The following is a 24,571-nucleotide window of genomic DNA, read 5'->3' as shown; positions in this document are numbered from 1 at the left end:
CAGAAATTCGTCGTCTGAAATTGATAATTCGTCGTCTCAAAGGATGAAGAAATTGATTGAATTTGGTCGGAAAGCGATGTTCTATGTAAGAGTCTTATCAGGTTACGAAGAACGCCGTATCACATCTTACCGTCTTGAGCTTCAAAAACGTATTACTGAGGTAACAATAGTGTAACCATTTTTTTTTTTCATTAAAAGCTGTATTGTATTATTAAGTTATAAGTATTTATATGATAATATATTTCTTGATCTTGAGTATAGAAACATAACAAAAGAGTCGATATCGGATATATAGGTTCCCGATATCAGTGTTTTAAGTCTTAGTTGTCAATTTTTAATTTTTAATGTTTAATGTTAGTGTTTTGAGTCTTAATAAATAAGCGCCTACTTGTAGTGTTTTGTAAGTTGCATAAGGTTCATTTTGTTAATCGTAGGAGGAGAGTATAATATACTCATAGGCGAAGCTTGGACCGAGGCATGGTGTGTGTGGGTGGGGGGGGGCTCAAATTTTCGGCCGAAAAAGGCTAAACTTACACTACTGAAGAGGTAGGTCCCAGCAGAGCCCAGTTGGACCCGCAAGACTCACCTTAAACAGGGACGTCTGCGCAGAGACCAACTGGATCCGCAGGACCAACCATGCTCAGAGACGTAACGTCCTTACGCGCAGTACGCAAGCTGGTCCCGCAGGAAATGCCTCCCAATGGTGAAGGACTCCGCCTGTCCCCGCAGCCTCGGATACAAGCCATTAGGGAAGGCCACCCGCGCAGCATGGCTACACGCACAAGGCACTTAACTCTCCCCAGTGTCACCTGAAGGAATGAGCAAAGGCGGGAGGGGGAAAACTCCCGCCTAAATGAGCCAGTCCGTATGATGGAGGATCTTTTGTGTGATACCTGACGAGGTACAGACAAAAGATCTGACCAAGAATGCGACAGCTCACTGACAGCAGCATGGCAGACAGCACGCCACAGCACTGTGACCAATAGCCGCCGCCTACCCACCAACTCCTGCCATACCACGTGCCTAGCCTGTAGTTGGCAGAAGAGGAAGAGTGCACGACACGCCTGCTCTGTGTCAGCCGCTACCTATCCACCACTCACAGGCAAGGCACGTGCATAGGTTACAGTTGGTAGCGTGTTGGGCCGGCTAAACCCCTTGGAAACCTACCTTCGGCTATAAATACCCCAATGGTATGATCATCTTGGAACATCTTATCTTATCATATATACCTGATATCTGCTCTAGCAATCTCTTAATATACTTTTATATTTAAAGAGCAATCTAGTCTGATTCTCACGCCGGAGGGTGGTCACAAGGAGGAACCCCCCCTTCTCAGTGACGAGCTCACGGTGTCTGTTTTGCAGGTTATCAGAAGAACCATCTTCCAAGGGTCTAACCCCTCGTGGGAAACATCTCTCCAACCCCCAGGTTACCAGTAATCTGTCCGGGGTCCGGTTAGTGTTTCTTCATTGGCGCCATCCGTGCATAAAGCTAGAACTTCATTTTTCTCCAGTTTTTTCAAACTTCTAGAAAGATGGTTAAAGAAACTCCGGTAACCACAACCCCAGCTACTGGAGGGAATACCGGCAACACAGTTTTTACAAACACCACCCCGGTTACCCAAGCCGGGGCAAGTGAAGTAAATTTTACGAACACTACCCCAGTTACCCAAGCTGGGGCAAGTGCAGTAAATAATCGCCCACTGGGATTCACCGATACCCAGTTTAAAAAACGAACAAGACTCCCCCGCCAAACTCTCGATGAAGTTAAGGCATGGGCGGAGGCACGACAAAAGGAATTCCAAGCTGAGTTGGACGAACGCTTGCGTTCCGTCCAACAGGCCGACGAATTCGAAGAATACTTGGACAATGACTCGGAGGAATCTGACTCCGACGCGAACCCTCGCCATAGGGCAAAAGGGAAGCGTAAGGAAACGGACTCCCAACCGAGAAGGCATTTTGGACAAGCCTTCAAACCAAAAAGCACAGGTGGAAGTTCACGAGACTTCTCCAAAACGTTCAGACCGAACGTTGCAAATGCGGGAACGTCCAAATTTGCAAGGGACATTGCGGAAGCAATTGCCCCAAAAAGTGCCAAACAAATGCCCAACATAGGCACTTATGATGGTATGTCCGACCCAGACGACCATTTGAACAGGTTCATAGCAGGGGCAACCGTCAGCAACTGGACGGAACCCACGTGGTGTTACATGTTTCAAATGACGCTGGTGGGGGCTGCTAGGGTTTGGTTTGATCGTTTACCGGTTAACCACATTTACGACTGGGCAGACTTCCAGCAGAAGTTTAGCCAACACTTCAGCCAGCAGCGAAAGTATACCGAGGAGCAATGGACAATCCTCAAATGCATACGGGAAGAAGATGAATCTCTGCCAAACTTCATCACTCGCTTCAACTCAAAGAAGTTAAGTTTGGGCAATATCAGCGAGGATCTTGTTCGTGCAGCCTTCATCCAGGGCGCGCAGGACCCAGAGCTTATCCGCACCCTAACGGGTAAAGATGGAATGCCATCCACATGGGATGGCATCATGACAGCAGCCAAACGCTATGCGGAAACGGAGAAGCAGCTGGGTAGAGACCTTCCGCAGAGCACAAACCTTTACACCCAGAGGACGAGAGAGGACAACGTCCTCACCGCCCGATTGAACAAAAAACGGAAGCAAGGCATTTGGCAGTCAAGGGTAAACTTTGACACCTCATCCGGCTTACAGCACCGATTGGGTGAAAGGGATAATGTAAAGCTGCACCGGAACTCCAGATGGACGCCACTTACCAAAAGCGTCACTGACATATTTGCTACTGAAGAGCTCCCATGGCCAAAGCCTCCAGTAATCCGACATCGTCACGATGCTGATCGGAGCAAGTACTGTGACTATCACAGAACAAAAGGCCACAACACTGAAGAATGCATAGACGTAAAAGACATGGTCGAAACATTCGTCAGAGATGGGACGCTCGCACACCTCGTGGCGAAATAAAAGCTAAGCAGGCAGGCAGGTGCGTGTGGAACCATGGCTGGGGTAAACATGAATAAAAAATCAGCTTCAATATGGAGACTACATGCTGCGTAAAGAACGAGATCCCGAAACAGGTGCGTGTCGGCTCGATGGCACTCCTGTCCCAACATGGAAGGGAGTTCAATTACACAGTTTGCATGTAATCAATTCCAATTTGTACAGAAAAGGCCAAGAGCCACTTCTAATGGAAATGATTCTCTTTCAAACGTCGAAGCTGATGATTTACATTTATACTTTTGTACACACTAATATGCCGGTTTTCACCGCATAATTACAAAAAACGTCATTGCATGGGAAGGCGGTCCTACCCGCACGAACCCAAAAAGCATGATAAACCTTCACGCAGGTCAGTTGAAGGGGAAAAAAAAGTTACCATATGAAAGTGCTGGTCTATCCGCATGAATCATTCGAGGGAACTGCACCAACCTATCAACAACCGCGCGTGGGACGGTTCAAAATTCTTAAGAGGAAAAGGTAAACCTATACGCAGGTCAGATATGGGTAAAGTTATGCCATCCTACTAAGTGCAAGTGACGGGTCTACCCGCACAATCACGAAAGAGGAAGCAAAACTTCACACCTATTATCAGCCACGTTCAAATGTTAACTTATCCTCAACAGGCAAACCTTCACGCAGGTCAGTTGAAGGAGGAGTTCAATTATTCCATTAAATGAAAGTGCCGGTCTATCCGCATGAATCATGAAAGGAAAATGAACACTAACCTATCAACAACCGCGCGTCGAACGGTTAAAACTATCCAACACTGGTGACGGCATTCACATTACGTGAAGTCGTTGCGTGGGAAGGCGGTCTTACCCGCACGAACCCAATAACATGGCAAACCTTCACGCAGGTCAGTTGAAGGAGAAGAGTTCAATTATTCCATTAAATGAAAGTGCCGGTCTATCCGCACGAATCATGAAAGGAAGATGAACACTAACCTATCGACAACCGCGCGTCGAACGGTTCAAAACAAAATTCTTAAAAAGGTAAGAAAAACCTACACGCAGGTCAGGTATGGGTAAAGTTTTGCCATCCTACTAAGTGCAAATGACGGTTCTACCCGCGCAATCACGAAAGAGGAAGCAAAACTTCACACCTATTATCAACCACGTTCAAAGGTTAACTTATCCTCAAAAAGTAAGAAAAACCTACACGCAGGTTAGATAAAAGTTAAAGTTTAGCCATCCTACCAAGTGCAAGTGACGGTTCTACCCGCACAATCACGAAGGAGGAAGCGAAACTTTAACCCACTATCAACCACGTTCAAAGGTTCTTATTCTAAACACTTGGAAAATTGCTATTTTAAACTAAGTATGCAAGTCATAAGTTTATAAAGCAAAGAATCCAATGAAAGGAATAACAATCGTATATTTCAATGATATATTACAACAGTGGCCGGGTAACTACCCGCCTAAAAGAAATCTATACAAAGCTAAGTCTACCCTAGCAGTGGGAAGGGATCTTCAGGATCAGGCTTCAGGGCCACCTCCGCTTGGACCAGCACCGTCAGAGAGCGGCTGCCCAAGGAAAGCCTTAAGGATGTTTAGCCCATCATCAGCAGCAGCAGCTTCATTCACCTTCTCCACCACTGGATGCGGGAAGGCAGCGTACTGGTTCACAGCTTGGTCATAAGCAGCTTCAGTATTAACATTGAATAAAGGGAAGTTGGAGGGCGGAAAGCCTCTCTCAGCAAACCCAAGACCAAGCAGGAAGCCAGTCTTCTCCCCATCCTCATGAGAAGCGTTGAGGGCTGCGCTCATCGCATCGTCATAAGAGGTCTCTGAAAGGACCCGACGCACAACCTACAAAAGAATACAAGTTAGAACATTTTCTAATTACGAGCGGAAAGCGTAAAGAAAAAGATAAAGATACCTGAGGCAACGCTTCTCGAAGCAGCCATTGGAGGGTAGCTTGACTTTCTTTGTAAGCACGTTCGGCTCCGCTTTTATCAAGGTTGGCAAGTTGAACTTCCTTGGCGGCAGCCTCTTCGACGCTTTTGAGTTTCCTTTCAGTGCGGTCAAGCACCCCCCTCTGGTCAAGGATCTCCTGCAGCTTCTTGGCATCTTCCATTGCCAAGGCGTCATGAGCATGCTGAAGAGCCTTTAATTTGCATTTAAGCTGCTCATTCTCTTCGCGAAGCGGCTCAGCAACAGCTTCAGCCTTGGCAGCCCTCTCAGTTGAGTTTCGCGCAGTCTCCTTAGCCAGCCGAAGCTGTTCATTCACAGCTTGGGCAGCCTTGGAGCGGGCCTCGAGTCGCGCCTGGACTTCAACCTCGAGGGCCTTGAATGCTCTCTCATTCTCGGCGGCGGCAGCGGCCAACTGCCGGTTCTCCTCCCGCAGAGCCCGCGTCTCAGATATTTCTTTGGCGCGAGCTGCTTTTAACTTGTCGTTTTCACGACAAAGCAGCTCGACGCTGGGCTGCATCCGGGCTTGGAGAACCCGAAGCTCATTGGTTAGCCTACCCTCCTGGTAGCTAGCCATGGCTTCCCCCAACGCACCATGAGGAGCAGCGTGGCGAGCCCAATCCACGCACTCCACAGGGGTGCGAAGGGTTGTTCCTCGGCGTATGTTCCATCTTGGAACATACACTTCATTGGAATCCGACACTGCAAAAGAAACAAAGGCAGTTAGGAAAAGATGACAAAAATATACAAAGGAAAAAGAACCCTACGTACCTGTAGGGTCAATAACAGGCCGATAGCCGCCAAACCCATCACCTGAACCTAAAGGAAATCCATCCAACAGGTCAGGCAGATGGGAAGGTGGCATAGATCGGCGGGAAGCCCGGCGCGTACCTGATGGTCCGGCCGTCGGTGCCGGTGGCGCAGGTATAGTGGCAGCCGCTGTGGTAGCCATTGTTGGCGTCGCCTCCTCAGCAACAGTAACCGCCGGCTCCGTGAAAGATGCTGTAAAAATTGCACTCACGGCCGGCGGAGACACCTTCTCAGCTGGAACAGCCTCAGGAAGGCTGGAACCAACGGAAGCAGGCGCAGACGCCTGGGTCGACGCCTCGGGAAGGCTGACCGAGCCTTCCCTCATTGGCGGGGGAATACTTGCTCCAACTCCACCATGGAATGCGTCAACATCCACACCTGCACAAGCAAAAGTGTTAGAAAAATTTATTTGAAACAACAAATCTAGACAAGAACTATGGGGTACTTACGGGGTTTCTTGAGCTTGAACGTACGGACGAGCGAGGGCGAACCCGATGGAACCGGCCTCTTGACACCGGTAACCGTCGTCGTCGCTGCCTCCCCGGAGGTAACAGCTACAGCCTCCGGAGCGGTGGTCTCCTCACCACCGGGCTTCCCCGCCACCTCTGCACTATCTGACTCCGAGTCAGATAGGACTACCCGGGTCGGCCGTAGAGGCCACCTTCTCCTTGCCTTTCCCGACGGCAGCCTTTTTCTTCCGCACCAGTGGAGGACCTTCTGCGGATTCCTCAGAAGAAGAAATGTCAACTCCAGCAGCAGGCACAGCATTGAGAGGTTCAGGGTAGAAGATAGGCTTACCTGGCCGTCGGTGGCTCAGGATCTCTTGGCCTGGCGGGTAAACCTCCACGAACCGACCCGCGGTCTGCTCTAAGATGGGCAACTCGTTCTCGTCCAGAGCACGAGTACCCATCCGCGCGGGACCATCTTCCTCCCGCGGGTTCAGGAGCGACTGAAGATCGTTCCCCTCTGAAATCAACAAGAAAGTTAGAAAAAATCGAAGTCAGCAAAATGAAACAAGACGTACCATAAGGGACAGAGTTCGAACCATATTCAAGGACGATCGGAACCTTATCCGCATTCGCCGCCTTCCACACCCGGCTCATCCCCAGCATCACCATCGCCGACTCCGGAAAACGGAAAACCGGGGACTGGACCCGGGATATCTTCGAGAACCATTCCGCCTCCTCGTAGTTGAGGGCGGGAAGGTTCGGAAGCGCCTGGCCATTCTTGAACTTCATGGCGATAGGGATGGCGCGAGCGGATATGAAGAAGAACTCTCTTCTCCATGAGCGAAGACTCCGCTCGGTGGTACAAATCTTTAAACCCTTGATACGGGTTGTAAGAGTGTACCACCCCTGGATGCACCTCCAAGTGTAGAAGGTCATCAGACGGTCAACGAGGGGCTCAAGGCCCAGTATCCGGCACACCCACTCAAAGTGCCGGACCTTGGCAATGGCCATGGGGTGCACCTCTGTCAGGTGCACACCGTGCCTCTCCAGGACACGGTACACAAACTTTGTCAACGGAAACCTAAGGTTTCCGTAGACAAAGAATGCAGCATAAACCCCGATCTTGCCACTAGGGGCATCGTACACAGTATGGTGGGGTTCAGGAAACTCAGGCTCGAGAGACTCGAGCATGAACTTCCTGACGATATACTGGTACAGATCGACAGGAAGAGAGCACTGGCATTCACCAGCAGTCTTCTGGTCATCAGCATCATGAGAAGACATGGTGGAAGAAAGATGAAAAGAGATTTCATGGTAATGCTTTACTGAACAGAAAAATTCGCCGGAAATTACTTGAGAAGAAGAGATGAAAGTGAAAAGTGTGAATTGCAAATAACCCTCTCCCCCTTTATATAGTAATCGCAATTAATGCGATGAATTTAATACGGAAGAGAGAGAAATCAAAGGTGCAATGAAACTATGACGCGTGGCAAAAGCAAGCTGGCAACATCTGTCACAAGGACGTATGCCAGAGATTTCGCGGCTACGCGCCCGAAATCCCGTGCCCACGCGCCTGAAAAAGCAACTGGAATGACCATGTTCTGTCACGTCACCATAACTCCCTGCACGTTCTGACACAGTCAGAAGAAACCGTCGCACGACGTTTCAGAGGTTTGGACTTATCTTTTCACCAACTCTTCGAATTTCAAAATTCAAAATTCGAAAATATTAAAAAGTAAGCGGGAAAATACCCCTTACCCCTTGGCAAGCAAGTAACCGTAAGACGGATGCGGGTACAGTGTAAAGGCAAAACCCTTCACATACCTAGCACCCGCAGGGAATTGAAGCCAAATAAACCTTGGCAAACAAATAACCGTAAGACGGCTGTGGGTACAGTGTTAAGGCAAAACCCTTCACATACCTAACACCCGCAGGGAATTGAAGCCAAGAAAACCTTGGTGAACAAGTAACCGTAAGACGGATGCGGGTACAGTGTTAAGGCAAAACCCTTCACATACCTAGCACCCGCAGGGAATTGAAGCCAAGTACCTCGGCAACCAAGTAACTATAAGACGGGTGCGGGTACAGTGTAAAGGCAAAACCCTTCACATACCTAACACCCGCAGGGAATTGACGCCAGGAATACCTTGGAAGTAAAGTAACCGTAAGACGAGCACAGGTACAGTGTTAAGGCAAAACCCTTCACATACCTAGCGCTCCGCTGGGAATTGAAACCAAGAAGGATCTTCTGGGCAATGCTTGCGGAAACGGAAATAACATCCCCGCATAGCGGGAACGTCGAGAACTACGTTGTTTGAAGCTCCAAGATGGAATTGGTGGTCTTAACATAATTGATCACTATGTTCAAAACTACCAAAACCTCATGGAAAATACATACAACTGGGACTCAATGCTCCTGACTTGCGAGGAGGTTACAGACCTACCCGCATCATACCCAAAGACCAAGCAGGAAACTCGGGCATTTCTGCAAGTGACAAGGACTTCCGCGGAAAGAATCCCCATGGAAAACCTTACGAAACCCCTTTTCAAAACCCTTTGCTCAAGTCCAAAAGTTCACCTCATTTTATTAAACACTCATGAGAAGAACATTGGACTGGGGGGACTTGAAGAGGTAGGTCCCAGCAGAGCCCAGTTGGACCCGCAAGACTCACCTTAAACAGGGACGTCTGCGCAGAGACCAACTGGATCCGCAGGACCAACCATGCTCAGAGACGTAACGTCCTTACGCGCAGTACGCAAGCTGGTCCCGCAGGAAATGCCTCCCAATGGTGAAGGACTCCGCCTGTCCCCGCAGCCTCGGATACAAGCCATTAGGGAAGGCCACCCGCGCAGCATGGCTACACGCACAAGGCACTTAACTCTCCCCAGTGTCACCTGAAGGAATGAGCAAAGGCGGGAGGGGGAAAACTCCCGCCTAAATGAGCCAGTCCGTATGATGGAGGATCTTTTGTGTGATACCTGACGAGGTACAGACAAAAGATCTGACCAAGAATGCGACAGCTCACTGACAGCAGCATGGCAGACAGCACGCCACAGCACTGTGACCAATAGCCGCCGCCTACCCACCAACTCCTGCCATACCACGTGCCTAGCCTGTAGTTGGCAGAAGAGGAAGAGTGCACGACACGCCTGCTCTGTGTCAGCCGCTACCTATCCACCACTCACAGGCAAGGCACGTGCATAGGTTACAGTTGGTAGCGTGTTGGGCCGGCTAAACCCCTTGGAAACCTACCTTCGGCTATAAATACCCCAATGGTATGATCATCTTGGAACATCTTATCTTATCATATATACCTGATATCTGCTCTAGCAATCTCTTAATATACTTTTATATTTAAAGAGCAATCTAGTCTGATTCTCACGCCGGAGGGTGGTCACAAGGAGGAACCCCCCCTTCTCAGTGACGAGCTCACGGTGTCTGTTTTGCAGGTTATCAGAAGAACCATCTTCCAAGGGTCTAACCCCTCGTGGGAAACATCTCTCCAACCCCCAGGTTACCAGTAATCTGTCCGGGGTCCGGTTAGTGTTTCTTCAACTACGTATAAAAATTTTCGGCCGAAACGGGTAAATTTACACTACTGCGCAAAAAAAAACCAGGGGGGGCGGCCACCTCAGGCCTCAATGAAACTTCTCCAGTGACTATACTGAATTGTTAGTGTTAAATTGCTATATATATAAATTCTGCATGATATTAAAATTACAGATATTAGGGGTGTGCACGGTTCGGTTCGGTTAATTTCAGTTAATAACCATTGTCAAACTTGGGCTAAAATTTTGCTTAAAAATACATGAAATGAAGGAATAACTGCATGAAATTAATGTATAAATATATGAAATTGAGATATTAGTACATGAAATGGAGATATAAAAATACATTAAAATGATAGTATTAAACTATTTTTATACATATAATACATGAAATAGAGGAAAAAAAGCTTGAAAATATGAAGAATTTTTTTTTGAAGAGATCGGTTAATTTTGTTTTCGGTTAACAATTCGGTTATTGCTCACCCTAACAGATATCTCACCGCGATAACTGGAATCTCAAATGTCGTTCCTTGACCGGTATCCGATATTTTTCCCCATGAACTGCATAGGTTGACACTTGACACTGGTTAATGTTTTATTTAAAATTCTTCGTTGAAGCATATTGGTATTTTATCAACTTAGTATTTTTATGATTACTAAAAATAATGAAAACCGGGCATCAAAGTTTAGTAACATTTTATTTATCATTGAGGCCTGGGACTGGGCTGTAACAAGTCTCTGCCCAAGACTTTACTCGGGCATTTGGTGATGGTGAGTAAAAATAATTCACTGGGTTGATTAACTCAGGTTCGGGCTGGCATGTCTTTGTTGGGTGCTCTGTATAATGAATGGTCAAGACTCTGGCTTTGGGCTGTCTGTGAACCTCCAGTTGGTATTGATACATACGGCTTCTGTGTGAAGTTTACCGTCGAAAACACTTAACTGGTATAACTGTTTAAGGTTCAACTAATTGATGATTATTTCCATACAACCGTAAAATAGAAAATGTGTATATATATAATAAAATAAAAATAATCTTAGCTTCCTCGTTGCGAATGTTATTTAATATTTTCTGTCTTTAAATAAATTTATTTAGAGTGAGAATAGGGAGTCGAATATTACTATCTAAATATTAGGTTTTCTTTAACCTTGTATCGAGGACTTCCCATCTCAGATTGGGTTCTCGTAGACATCCCATCTCGAATCAGGTTATTATGTTCCAGTAATTGAATCGTTTGTTTAAGTCCAGATTCTAGACTCTATTATAAGGTTTGCTCCCGTCACCTGCGGGTTTCCGCGGGACCAGCCATTCTATCCACTCTAATAATAACTTTGTTGTAAGTGGATTATACTAGGTACGTTTGTTATGCTTGAAGAGGCTCACGCTGCAGATGCTTATGAGCTTACATTACAGTTTATGTTTTAGGTGAATATTAGTTAAGTGAATGCTACATACTAGTTAGATCATATTGACTTTGATTAACGTGGGTAATATAATCGAGTCAACGCGAAGAACATGTAAAAAAACTGGCTGACCGATACGTGTATCAATAGGAATGGAGATGTGTGGAAAGCATGTCAACATCAAATGGTCATACCTATTGATCACAAGACACAACTCACTCATGATCCCTCGGTGGTTTGGCCCATCCATCGTCCCGAAATCCATACCTGGGATCTAAATTTGAATTTTCTCAATTCTTTTGGTTTTCATGAACTAATCCACTTAAGTGTTTTTTCCCTAATATTGCATAAAAAAAACTTGTGAACTTGTTCTATGTAGTTTTAACATTTTTTTTTTGCATCATCGTGAATGTGACAGATTTATGTGAAATCTGAATATTATTTTTCATCTTTTTCCCCTGAATATAGGCAGAACGGAAGAAGGCCGAAATTCGAAAGATCCCGGAGCAGCTTATATTATCTGAGGTGCGGCAAATGGTGGAAGAGATGAAAGCTGTCAACAAGCAGTTAGAGGACACGGTAACTTCTTGTAAATTTACCTAAAACCTAAATATAGACAGTTAGATGTAGTTATAACTTATGACAGTATTTAACTGCATATTTAGGTAGTTATAGTAACTTATCGCAACAGTAACAAACTCAGAGTCTTATAGTGGTTTTACTCTTCAAATATGCTCTATAGAGCGGTGTCACTTGAGTGCATAATATGTGCATAACACATAAAAACGAGTATGAGATACTATAAAAATTATAGCAAGTGAACTCATTTGATACTTTTGTATTTCTAAAACTACTCTTTTCAACCCGAACTTGTTTTGACCCGTTATCCGACCCGACCTGCCCGCTTTGTTAGGCTTGGTCGTAAGTAGAGAGGTGCACAAACCTGTTTAAAACTTAAAACCGATTCAGGTTGGTCAATAAAAGTCAAAACCGGTTTATGATCGGTTTCGCTTCGGATTGAAACCGGTTTCATGAACAGTGACGATCGGTTTCGGCTCGGTTTTTTATCGGTTTCGGTTCAGGTTTTGGCCGGTTTTTGCCCGGTTTTGGCCGATTTCGGTTCGGTTAACCGGTTTTGGTGGAGAAAATTACAAACCGGTTCCAAACCGGTTTCTACATAATCGGTTTCAAACTGGTTCGGTTTCGGTTCGATTTTCGGGTCGGTTCGGTTAACCGGTTTATTTGCCCACCTCTAGTCATAAGTAACTGACTTGTAGCTTCATCTTTTGTTGATGATATTGGTGGCTTATGTGTTTGATTGATTGCAGGAGGCAGCTATTAATGAATACTTCAAGCCGGTTGATAAGCAAGCGGAGATGATAGTTGAAATGAAGCTTCAAGAAGAGGAGAAAACAATGAAGCAGATGATGCAAGCCATGAAAGCACAAGCTGTGCTCGACAACCAAGACGCCCAAAAAAATGCAAATCTCAATGTCACCAAAGATGAAGCAACGACAAGATGATAACAAATGTTTTCTGTCAGTGATTCCAATGTTCGCCCTTTTGATGGTAACTTATTTGTGTTTGTCGGGTCTCGTTTCCCTTGTTGTTTTGAGTAATAATACAATCGATACCATCATTTGGATGGAACGGTTTATTCTGATTAGATATCGACTCCGAAAATATGGATTCGTACCGTGCATACTGTCTATCCGACCAAAACTAAACCAACCAATTCACAATTCAGGTCCTTACAATTTTGATTTTTCGTTTACCTAAATATGTTACTCATTAGCTTAAGAAACTCATATCTTTAAACTTAAATGCTTTAAGTGGTGATAACTTGTGACGGTTGGCTATGAGTACTTATCAGTAGAGGTGCACAAACCGGGTATTTTGTAGGAACCGGTCCGGGTATGGCCAACAAAAGTCAAAACTGGGCCGGGCAGGAACCGGTTCCATGCATGGTAAGGTATTTGACCGGTTTCCGCGTTTTTTTCGGGTCAGGTCGGGTTTTGATTGGGTAAAGGCGGAACAGGTTCTGGCAGATCTGGGTTGGGTCCAAGGAGAAACCGAATACCAGGTATTACTCGTGGGTCGGGTACGGGTAGGAACTGGTTCCGGGTTGGGCACACTGGGTCGGGTCCAGAACCTGGCATTTTGTGCACCTCTAGCTATGACTATAAGATATTATTGCCAATAAGATATCAATCTTAATTTCGATACCGAATGAATTGTTCAACTCATAATTTTTAATCTGAACCGAAAAGTTGAGCTCGTATTTGAGAACCAGCTCTTAAATTATCTCTTTTTTAAACAAATGTCAAAAAACAAGGTAACAATAGTTTCAAATAAAGAAGTCTTAAGAATTAATGAAGTGGAGGTGAACAAGCTAGGTTTTATTTTTTTGCTCAAACTGGTTCGGGTTGGATATTGGTCAAAACCGGTTTTAGTTGTAACTGGTTCGGGTTGGAACTGATATTTGAGGGGAAAGTATCGGTTTGGGGTTTTCCGATTTTAAAGTATATGTTTGGAAACCGACCCCAAACTGACGGATTCGGTCGGTTCTTGCCAAACCGGCTTTAATACTGGTCCGGGAACCAGTTTTTTGTGCACCTCTAAATAGAGTATGAAGCTACTAATACAGAAGAAAAAACAATGCTGTAAATATGTACCAGTCAGCTACCTTCAGCTCCAACTAGAGGTGCATAAACCGGGTATTTTTAGGAATTGGATGGTCAAGAAAAGTCAAAACCGGGTCGTGTAGGAACCGGTCCAAGGTATAGTCAGGGTTTGACCGGGTTTTCTGGGTTTTTTTCGGGTTTCGGCTCGGCTCGGCTCGGGTTTGACCAGGTAAATGTGGAACCGGTTCGGGTCCGTTTCCAGGTACACGTTTGGGGAGAAACCCAATACCAGGTCGACCTGCGGGTCGGGTACAGGTAGGAACCGGTTTCGGTTCGGGTTCGGGTTCGGAACTGGGTATTTTGTGCACCTCTAGCTCTAACGCCACTTGAATGTTTATACTTTATACGCTGCAACTGGGTCAGGCCAGATCGGCTCAAGCTGGTCTAAGAAAGAGTTTTTAACGAGCTAATTACAAGCGAATTACAACATGGCCAATTCGATAAAAGAAGTGTTAAAAGTGAGTAATGGATACAAATAGATACACCAAACAACATTCTACAAGAAACATAACAATGTATGATTAACATTTACAAAACAACGTAATGAATTCTCGAAAAACTAAGGTAGCGTGCTTAGCCTATCGTGATAGTGATACCGATGGCAACAAGTAGAATGGTAATGACTCCGAAGTAAATCATGGTGTGGACGCAAATAGAGACTCCACTTGTTTGCATGTTGTTAAACTCCACTCCTCGGCCCTTCGCAGGCAGCTGAAATAGTAATCCGGGTGTCAATATCACGAAAAGTAACACGCCTATAATAACCGGTGCCCAATCTGTCATCTCCTTCGGATATCAGACCTAATAGCTTGGAAAGAAAATATAGCAAATAATGAAATAATCCAACAGCAATAGATTATAGATGACAAGGCCAAATCCAAAATCTAGGTAGACAACATTGGGAACATCGTACAAGCCGGCCAACGTTAGTTAAGAGTTCTACATTTGTACTCATTCTAGAAAGAAATATGTACTCATAAGTATGCATCCACATATGGGTTGATCATCAGGACCGTATAACATTTTACACATATCATATGGTCTCGTATAAAATATAAAAATGTTATATTTTATATGTAACATTGTCTATTTGTCTCCATATCATACAATCCATATAAGATTATCTGGGCCTAATGAAATGTGAAAAGTAGAGGTACCTAAATCTGGAACCGGATCCGAAAAAAATACTTGGAATCGGTTTTTTTTATACCTGGGTTTTTAATACCTTGAACTCGTACCCGACTCTATCCGTAGGGTACGGATAGGGTATGCATTTAAGTACCAAAACCCGTACCAAAACCAATTCCATACCCATAATCGGGGTTTTCCAAAACCCAATACTGGGTCCTTAAAATACTCGAAAAATACCTGCAAAATACCCAAATATATCCCTAAAAGGTGCAACCCCTTAAAAATTACAATCCATACCCAAAAACTACCCAGAAAAAAAGCCCGAAAAACCCGAAAATAGAGTTTTTTCAATACCCAGAAATAGGGTATACAAATACCCGGGCATTGAAGACCTGGTTCAATACCCGACTTGAACCCTGTACACAGGGTATGGTTTTTCAAGCCAATACCCGACCCGAATCCGACCCGATTATTGATAATACCCAATTATACCTAAACATAGTTGCATACCCCAACCCGAGTTTTTCTAATATCCAATTTGTGCACCTCTAGTGAAAAGTGTTATATGGGTCGTATAACATGATAGCAATATGAGAATGGCTGTCTACATCTTACCCTCCTCAGACCCTACCATAGCTTTGCTATTGGTGGGATATACTGAGTACGATGATGATGATGATGGTGATGTCTCTTTTGTGATCGGATAATAATAATAATAACAATAATAATAATAATAATAATAATAATAATAAAATAGCAAATATCTAACACATCATGTAAGATGTGCTCCAAAAAGCAATATAATAAAATACATATAAGTATGATATCTCTTCACTTATCCTACTTGATTTGATATGTCAAGTGGTGTCGAATCCAATCAACTCTATATACGGGTGAGAAGGCCAACATATACAAGAAAGGTAGCCACGAAAGTGTTCGCAAGGCATTGGACATATATTAATAATTAATAATTATTGTCATCACTGTTAACAATCTTAAAACCAAAATTACCTGCATATAAATTATTGACACCACCACGTCTTATTGGTAGTTCCATGGCTGTCACCTTCTCCTAATACTCGGTTCAAGAACGGGATTTGGTTGTTGCGTCACATGAAAATTGTTTCTAGAGTATGAAGTAGTATTATTAGAGAGTGTGTACAAAAAATTGGAAAAAAGTGTGCGAGATTATATGGTTTTAAAAAAGTTGTTTATTTTTTTATATAATGATCATATGACCGTTGATCAACGGATATACCATATTTCCCTCGGCTTGTTCAGCTTCACTAATCTGAAAGAGTTACCTGGTTTTTTTACCCAAAGGGTTGGTAGCGGTGTAGCCAACCAACCCAATAATCTCCCACACCAACCTGATTGACACCCCCAATGGCCCAATACCCTTAATTTACTAAACATTTGACATATCTTTTTCATATTTATCCAACTTGCTAATCACATGTAGTGTCGATTGTGCTTATAACATGGTGAATGAGTTGTCAAGTCAAGTGACGGATTATTATTGTTTTTACTATAAGACCCTAAGTTATATTTTAATGTCCAGGACATTAAAGCTGATTTAGTGTTCACATCATTGTTAACATGCGCATGTATTTTGGTTCTTTGACGAAGTAAGAGTAAACAGATACCCTTATCTACCTCACCTTTTTTTAAACGGCGAATTTCACAGTTAAGTTAGACCGCAACTTCTTACTGAGGAGTCCCACCACCCCATTCAGGCCAGGCTATGTTGTCTTAACGGGCCCACGCTGGCATCCGAGTTTGGCTTGGCGTTCCCCGAGAAAATTTCCAGCCACCTGTCACTTCACTAGACAGATGTTGTACCCTCTATAAGAGAAGCCTCTCTGGAGTAAATACACTATAATAGAAAACTTGGGAGGCTTCAAGATTCAAACCTGACCTCTAAAAGAGGGTAGGCACTTATCCATTATGAGCATAATCACTCCACCAGAGGTGGAAGGTTCCTTATCTACCTCACTTGCAATTTCCAACATAACTTTTACTTATTTTAAAACTTAAAATCATTAAAACCAAGAAAAAAAAGTTTAATTACATTAATATTTTCTCATCAATTATTATTTTATTAATGTTGAATAAAGAAAGTTTGGTAATGCTAGAACTTCTATTGAGTCAAGTGGTGTCACATTGTTGGTCACACCAATTTTTTTTTTCGGAGTGAGGGGTTAGTTTTGATATTATAATAAATATAACTGAAATTGACAAAATTTACGACTTACCGTCGCAACACCCTGGGACCCGATAGCACCGACTCGTTAGATGATGATGATGATGATGATAATAATAATAATAATAATAATAATAATAATAATAATAATAATAATAATAAGATGAGATGAATAACACAACCCATATATCAATGACCCACTCCCCCACCCACACGTGTTACCTTTTGCTAATTTGTTACATTCTAAATAATTATATATTCTCTCGTCAACCACATAATTATATATTCCTCACAATAATCGTTTATAACCCATGCCATTTAGTGCCTTTTCTACTACTACAACTCTAACATCAAATTCTCACTCTCATTCAATCTTCTTCCCATTCAAGTTCTAACTGTTTTCGGATTTACGATGCACGATTGGGCGGCCCCGGTCATAGCTGCGGCGTTGTTTGCGCTTCTAGCACCAGGACTCATCATTCAAATGCCGGGAATAGAGACATCGGTCGGGTTTATGAACATGAAAACTAGTGTGATCTCCATGTTTATACATACCATTCTTTATGGTTTGTTTCTTATTTTGTTTCTTGTTGTGCTTGACATACATATGTATGCTTAGGGACGAAATTAATATTGTGACTATGTAATTTGCATGATGTACTTGTAAGTTATTAATGATATAAAGTTAAGTTCTTTTGAAAGATTGTAAGTTTACATGCACAAATTCTATTTTGTTTATGTATGTAACGTATAAGCGTGACCGATTCAGAAACCAGACTCTTAACGTCGAATTTGAATATCAATTAAACTTAAACTCGAGTTTGGCTTTGTAGATTGAATTTTTGGTATAAGAATTTATTATGTATGGTTACAATTAGGGGCAAGAAAAAACGAGCCACAACCGAAAACCGAACTATTAACTGAAATTAACCATAACCCGATAAAACCAGTGGTTATGGTTAAGTTAATATGATTAACCGATTGTTAGGTCACGATTATGGTTAATGTTTCTCCGTTAACCGGCCTTAACCGAACCTTATGTGTTAAGTTTTATTTTTTCAAATTTTATACCTTTATTTCCAAATTTTATACCTCTATATTCAGATATTCGTAAACCCTATTTCATCTATTACATCATAATCAAACCAATTTCAACTAGCATAAAGAAAAAAAAACATAAAATATATATAGGACAATCAACCAAAATTAACTAAAAGTGACTCATAACCGACTGTTAACCGACTTATGATTAACCGACCATTTGTTTGTGATTATGGTCAAGACTCAAGCATTCTACCATAGCCGAACCGTAACCGCTGAACCCTGGTTATAGTTATGGTTATGGCTATGTTTAAACCACGTAAACATACTGAACTGACTTTGCACACTCCTAGTTTTAATATACTTATTTCCCAAGTATTCTTTTCTAGCTTTTTTTTGTTAATAATATGGCACAATTTGGGTACACTTTCGGTGGCAGTTTTGTCTTTTTTCCCTTGAAATATTAAGTCGGCGATCAACTTTACGGTGGAAAAAAAATGGTTTCTAGTGAGGGAATAAGGAATTAGTTATGTTAACATCGTGGCAATTTGGCTAAATTAAATTTAGTTTAATGTGTATATTCTTTCTAGTTTCTAGTTAATTTTTAGTCATTTAATTTGAAAATTACAAAATAGATAAAAAAAAAATCAAGAACTTAAGTGTGAGAGCCTAAGTGATATAAAAATTAAGGCTGTCAATTCGTGTGTTAACGTGTTTAACAAGTTAGAGATGACGCACATAACACAATTATCAAACATGAAAATGACTCGTTTAACAATTGAATTTGGTGGTTTAAGCATGCCGGTTATACGTTTTATGTACCAAGAAGGGAAATGATATTCTCTAGCGTCTTAATTTTTATTATTTTTAAAGTATAAAATTGCATAGCACACTTTTATGCTAACAGGTCTTATCATGTCTAAACAGGTGCCCATTATGACGGCCCTAATAAATTGGTCATTTTTCATAACCTTTTAACGCCCTGCTTGCGGTGCACGCATATAATGTATATATGTGTGAACCCTTGGGAGGGCAAAAGTAAAATTGCACTAATTTTGACGTTATTTTACTAATCACGTGAAAATAACGTTAAAAGTGGCGGAAGGTTAATCAGACATCATGTGGTGGCGTTGATAGCCGAAAGACAAGGGCACATGCACCAATCAGCCGGTGTCCCGATGATTGAGTGTTATGTGCCTTATGTCCAAGGCTTGATGCAAAACTACTATCGAGCCGGGGGTCTCACCGGAAGCAGCCTCTCTATCCCTATGGGATAGAGGTAAGGCTGTCTACATCTTACCCTCCTCAGACCCTACCATAGCATTGCTATTGGTGGGATATACTGAGTACGATGATGATGATGATGATGATGATGATGATGATGATGATGATTTTCATAACCTTTTAATGTTGATACAATATAGAACTTGGTCCCAAGAAATAAGTTGTTGACACTTGACACAAACATGATATTATAGTTTGACGTGTTCTAGTTTTGTTTCGAGCGAGTTTTTGAAAAATTTACGTCTGTTAAGCATGGTTGTTGCGGTTTGCCTAAAACACAGAGGACGAGGCACGTTGAATGAAAGTGTAGGCAGTGTAAACCGCTAGACCTACGACTATTTCCTAAGCAATTGTATTCCTTCGGTAAGGCTCTAGCGATGGAGGTGGTGGTTTTAATATAAACGAATTAATACAAATAATCAGATTGTGGCAAATTAACTGAAACACCCTTACATTTAAGGTCCAAATTTAACTGAAGGACGCAACATGTAACGAAATTGTAACCACAGAGGCTCAAGGGGTCAAACTTTATAAATAGGCTCGCAAGTTGGTCCCGCCCATTTATCACATAGACACAAATTGTACTTTAAAGTTTAAATACAAGTTATATGTAAGCACAAAATATTCTTGTCACAAGTAGCCCAGGCTTAAAGGTTCAAAATACAAATATATGTTCCTTTTAATAGAAGTTTTTAGCTATTTTGGGTTAATGGTTAAAAAAATATAAAAAAAGTAGATAACAAGGATTATAATGAGCCATAAAATACAGACAGTGGGCCAGGATGGACAGTACATTGTTATGTAGAGGTGTACAAAACCGGTTTTTTACAAACCAAACCGGTTGTTAAACAGAACCGTTTTAAGTAAAAAAAAAAAAAACTTGTTTGGTTTAAACCAGTTTAGGAGCAAAAAAAAAGGTCGAACTGGCCCAACTCGATTCGACTCGGTTTAGAACCGGTTTTTCCTCAAACCGGTTTGGTAGTTCAAAAGGGGAACGAGTCCCAAAACCGGCGAGATGGGTCGATTTGGGTGAAACCGGTTTTTTTACATCTATATTATTATGTAAGTTGCAATTTGCAAATATGTCTGCTTAACTGGAATCATTGGCAATGTATCAAGTTAATAGATATTAATGTAAAATTTGACCGTCTTTAAAACAACTCATTTTGACCCATACATAAATTTAGTAAGAACCTGTTTGAACCTATTCAGACACGTTTATCTCACCCATTTTAACATGTACTAATTTAACTAGTTTGAAATATTGTTAAAAATTAAAAGTGTATGCCTCGCGTACGTGATATAATACTTCTTTGCCACTAGCTTCAATTCCAAGTTGGTACTTGCATCTTTCAGTAGTAACACACTTTATATTACAGAATGATAAGGTACAACTTTCAGGGGTTAAATGATTGTCATTTTGCTATTGAAGATGACACTTTAAAAGTGATTTGATATCTTACCCTCCCCACTATCTTTGATGCTATCATGTTGAAAAGGCGGGCCTAGGAACGAGTCGACAAATGCCAGCTCTCATTATATGTTTTTTTTTCTAAAAAAATCTGTTTCCAGTCATAGCACAAATGGCTGGCCCGCCCTGAACAATTTGTCGAGCTTAACTGCTAGCATGGAAATATCAGGATATATTTCGCCGACTATCCAATGACCAATAGCAGATAACAAAGCCATACATAAGTTGCATAAGAAAAAAAACAGACATAGTTCTCATTTGTAGAACGAGCACAAAAGCCAAGCAGTACTAGAATGATGGATCATCTAAACACTGACTCGAGTATAGTAAATTTGACAAGAAATAAATGGTGTTCAAAAACTAGGAAACATGCTCGGGTTCTAGAATGACACCTTTTCTCATGCATAATTCAAACGGAATATGTCATTGAACACATAAAAGCTTCCTTGTGGTGTTGGCATCAAATGAAACATCTGCATCAAAGCCAGACAAACAGAAACACATCATAAGAAACGGGTCAATTCTTGAGTTTATGGTGTTTATCTCTAACAGGTTAAATTCATAAGTCGGCTAAAAAGGACCCCAACAGATAGATCAAACGAATCAAAAGTTGCCCAATGTATATTATCATCATGCATAAAACCTTTAAAATTCCTATTACTCAAAAAACTACATTATCAATATAATAACGTTTAACCATATCTTACACAGCAGTTGTATATACAAAATAGCATCAGATATTAGTTATCACCCGTTTATCTCATTACCCAACTCACCAGAACCATCCACTTTGCCACGACTACAATCTACATCTAGTCATTGATATATACATGCGTGTGATATAATAAGAGAGATGAAAAACTCAATTTAACTGTTTTCTAGACAAATCTCCTGCAATACAAGATAACATCTGGTGTGACACTCACATACTTGCCTTAAAATGGTGGATTTGGTTCTAACATTCTTATGTGTAGACATGGCAGGTAGAAATTTGAGAAAACAACAAAGACAGAAGCATAATATCTCATTAATCTTCTTCCCATGAAGAAATAACAGCACAATTAATGCCACGAAATTCCAAAGTAACAAACACATATGCAGATTTATTTGTCCATTGACATTTATAACATCAGAAGTCATAACTAACTTAATACAGATAGAACCATGGTTGATGTAATTAGTAGTTGGAAGCACTATGGAAACAAGTTCCATGAGTTTCACGCTCATCATAACTTCGCACTTTAGAGCAAGTTATTGCCTAATTATTTAATTATGCAAGCAAGAGGATGAGAAATGTTGCATTATAAAAAATCTAAACAAACACACAAAATACAATATGCATTACAAAGAATCCAATATCACCTACCAATATGAACTATTAGGCATCTATCCTTTATTACTTCTCAATAACACCCCACACCCCTCATATGTTCTTACAAGCTTAACAGTCTCACTGTGTATCACCTTAAGCTACAGGTTCTCAATACTTGAAATAGTTATAGATAAACTTAAAATGTATTGACAATACTGCAAGAGTTAACTTAAACATCTTCCAATTATATTTCAATATGTTACAATCAATCACCAAATGCACATCATGAATAGACATAGACAGACTCAAAGACAGCCCTAAGACAGATCACTAGCGATACGCACATACACTGGCACGGTAAACGAAGATCACAATTAGGTATAGAGAAACATTGCACATTATCAGAATTAAGAGCACATTAACATAATAACTTCATCAAATACTGTGAAAGAAAATAAACACATTCGTTTATAAAAAACTAAAAACCGCATAAAATCACCAAGCATCCACTACAAATCTGCACCTACAAACACTAAAAATCAACTATCAAAAACCTAACCCTAACCTATAGTATCTAACTGCTTAATCAACATATATTTTTTTTTAATCAAATGTTTGATTTGATTTCCATATAATTTATTATAAAATGATTACAATAAAGTGGCACGTAAGGTGTTTGACGATATAGCATATAGAGAAACAACGCACATTACAGTAGAATTAACAGCACATTAACAAAATAACTTCATCAAAAACCGCAATATCAACCGTATAAATCGCCAAGCATCCGCTACAAATCTGCACCTACAAACACTAAAATCAACTATCAAAAACCGTGATATCAACCATATAAAATCGCCAAGCATCCACTACAAATCTGCATCTACAAACACTAAACTCAGCTATCAAAAACCTAACCCTAACCTATAACATCTAACTATTTAATCGACATATTAACCTAAAATCCTAAATCCTCAACGCACATAAGGTGTTTGACGGTATAGCATATAGAGAAACAATCCACATTACATTAACAACATAACTTAATCAAAAACCGAAAATCAAACAAAACCGCAATATCAACCGTATAAAATCGTCAAGCATCCACTACAAATCCGCACCTACAAACACTAAAAATCAACTATCAAAACCTAAACCTAACCCTAACCTATAGCATCTAACTATTTAATCAACATATTAACCTAAAATCCTAAATCCTTAACATCACACAAATGAAATCAATAGCACATAAGGTGTTCGACGATATAGAGGAACAATGCACATTACATTAACAACATAACTTCATAAAAAACCGCAACTCAAACAAAACCACGATATCAACAGTATAAAATCACCAAGCATCCACTACAAATCTACACCTACAAACACTAAAAATCATCTATCAAAAAACCTAACCCTAACCTAAAGCACATAACTATTCAATCAAACTACTAACCTAAAACCAAATCAGTGACACACAACGTGTTGAAACAATATACCTGACTGAATCTCAGCGCGTGTTGTTCACCAGCCAGCTGCAAATTACCACTAACAAAGACAAGCATACCGCCAGCAGGACCAGACGGCTGGCAATCAACAGTAGTGATGCTATGCTTACACTGCTGGAACGGTAGTGACGTCAGCTTGGCAACGATGTTCTGTGAGCCTTGGATCTTCTGGCCTTCGAAGGTTAACATGGAGGAGTCCTGGTAGAGGTTAGCTAGTCCGCCACGGTTCGTGTCGAACGTTGAGTAGTAGTGTTCCACGAAGGCTTTGGCTAATGCGTCTGGATCCATTGATCTTGTTATCTCCGCCTTGGTTTGTTATTATTTTGAGTTTGATTTTGATTTTGATTTTGATTTTGATTTGAATGGTTTGTGTGGGTGTGTGTTCAACCTAGCTGAGTATACACGCTACTGAAAGTGGGCTGGGTTTTAAATGGATGGGCTTTTAGTTTAACTATATGGAAAAAAGAAAATCATTAAAATAAGAGTTAGCACGAAATACCTGGTTCTAGATCCGACCTTACCGAGGTCTACAAACCGGGTTTTTTTAGGAACCAGGTATTTGACCGGGTTTTCCGAGGCTTTTTCGGGTTTTGGATTGTAACGGGTACTTCTGGTTCCGGTTCCAGGGAGAAACCTAATACCAAGTTGTACCCATCGGGTCGGGTCCATAACCGGGTATTTTATGCAGCTCTACGATCCGGTGTACCCGGCCTGGTATTTGTTTTCTCCCTGAATCAGTACCCGGAACTGGACCCGATCGGGATCCATTGGAACTAGTTCCACC

At 41.7% G+C, this 24,571-nt stretch overlaps 3 protein-coding genes across 3 annotated transcripts; 2 read left to right on the top strand and 1 right to left on the bottom strand.

Annotated features, from left to right (window-relative positions):
- Positions 1–9: 9 nt before the first annotated feature.
- LOC143589242 (uncharacterized) lies at positions 10–12,946 on the top strand. The gene is made up of 3 exons (XM_077070071.1): positions 10–160; positions 11,622–11,732; positions 12,482–12,946. The coding sequence occupies exons 1-3, from the start codon at positions 44–46 to the stop codon at positions 12,674–12,676; spliced, it is 423 nt and encodes a 140-aa protein (XP_076926186.1). The 5' UTR covers positions 10–43; the 3' UTR covers positions 12,677–12,946.
- Positions 12,947–17,505: 4,559 nt separating this feature from the next.
- LOC143589241 (uncharacterized) lies at positions 17,506–17,806 on the top strand. Its single transcript, XM_077070070.1, has one exon. The coding sequence runs from the start codon at positions 17,584–17,586 to the stop codon at positions 17,788–17,790; it is 207 nt and encodes a 68-aa protein (XP_076926185.1). The 5' UTR covers positions 17,506–17,583; the 3' UTR covers positions 17,791–17,806.
- A 3,353-nt stretch (positions 17,807–21,159) lies between these two features.
- Positions 21,160–24,114, bottom strand: LOC143589240 (nuclear transport factor 2B-like). The gene is made up of 2 exons (XM_077070068.1): positions 23,779–24,114; positions 21,160–21,440 (listed from the first exon to the last, which is right to left on the bottom strand). Exons 1-2 carry the CDS (start codon positions 24,073–24,075, stop codon positions 21,366–21,368), a joined length of 372 nt encoding a protein of 123 aa, XP_076926183.1. The 5' UTR covers positions 24,076–24,114; the 3' UTR covers positions 21,160–21,365.
- Positions 24,115–24,571: the final 457 nt, after the last annotated feature.

Source organism: Bidens hawaiensis, unplaced genomic scaffold, assembly GCF_021521415.1.
Source record: "Bidens hawaiensis isolate Kalapana, Puna unplaced genomic scaffold, B.hawaiensis_p1.1 tig00037285_1, whole genome shotgun sequence".
Classification (NCBI taxonomy): Eukaryota; Viridiplantae; Streptophyta; class Magnoliopsida; order Asterales; family Asteraceae; genus Bidens; species Bidens hawaiensis.
This window is presented reverse-complemented; position numbering and strand designations above follow the sequence as displayed.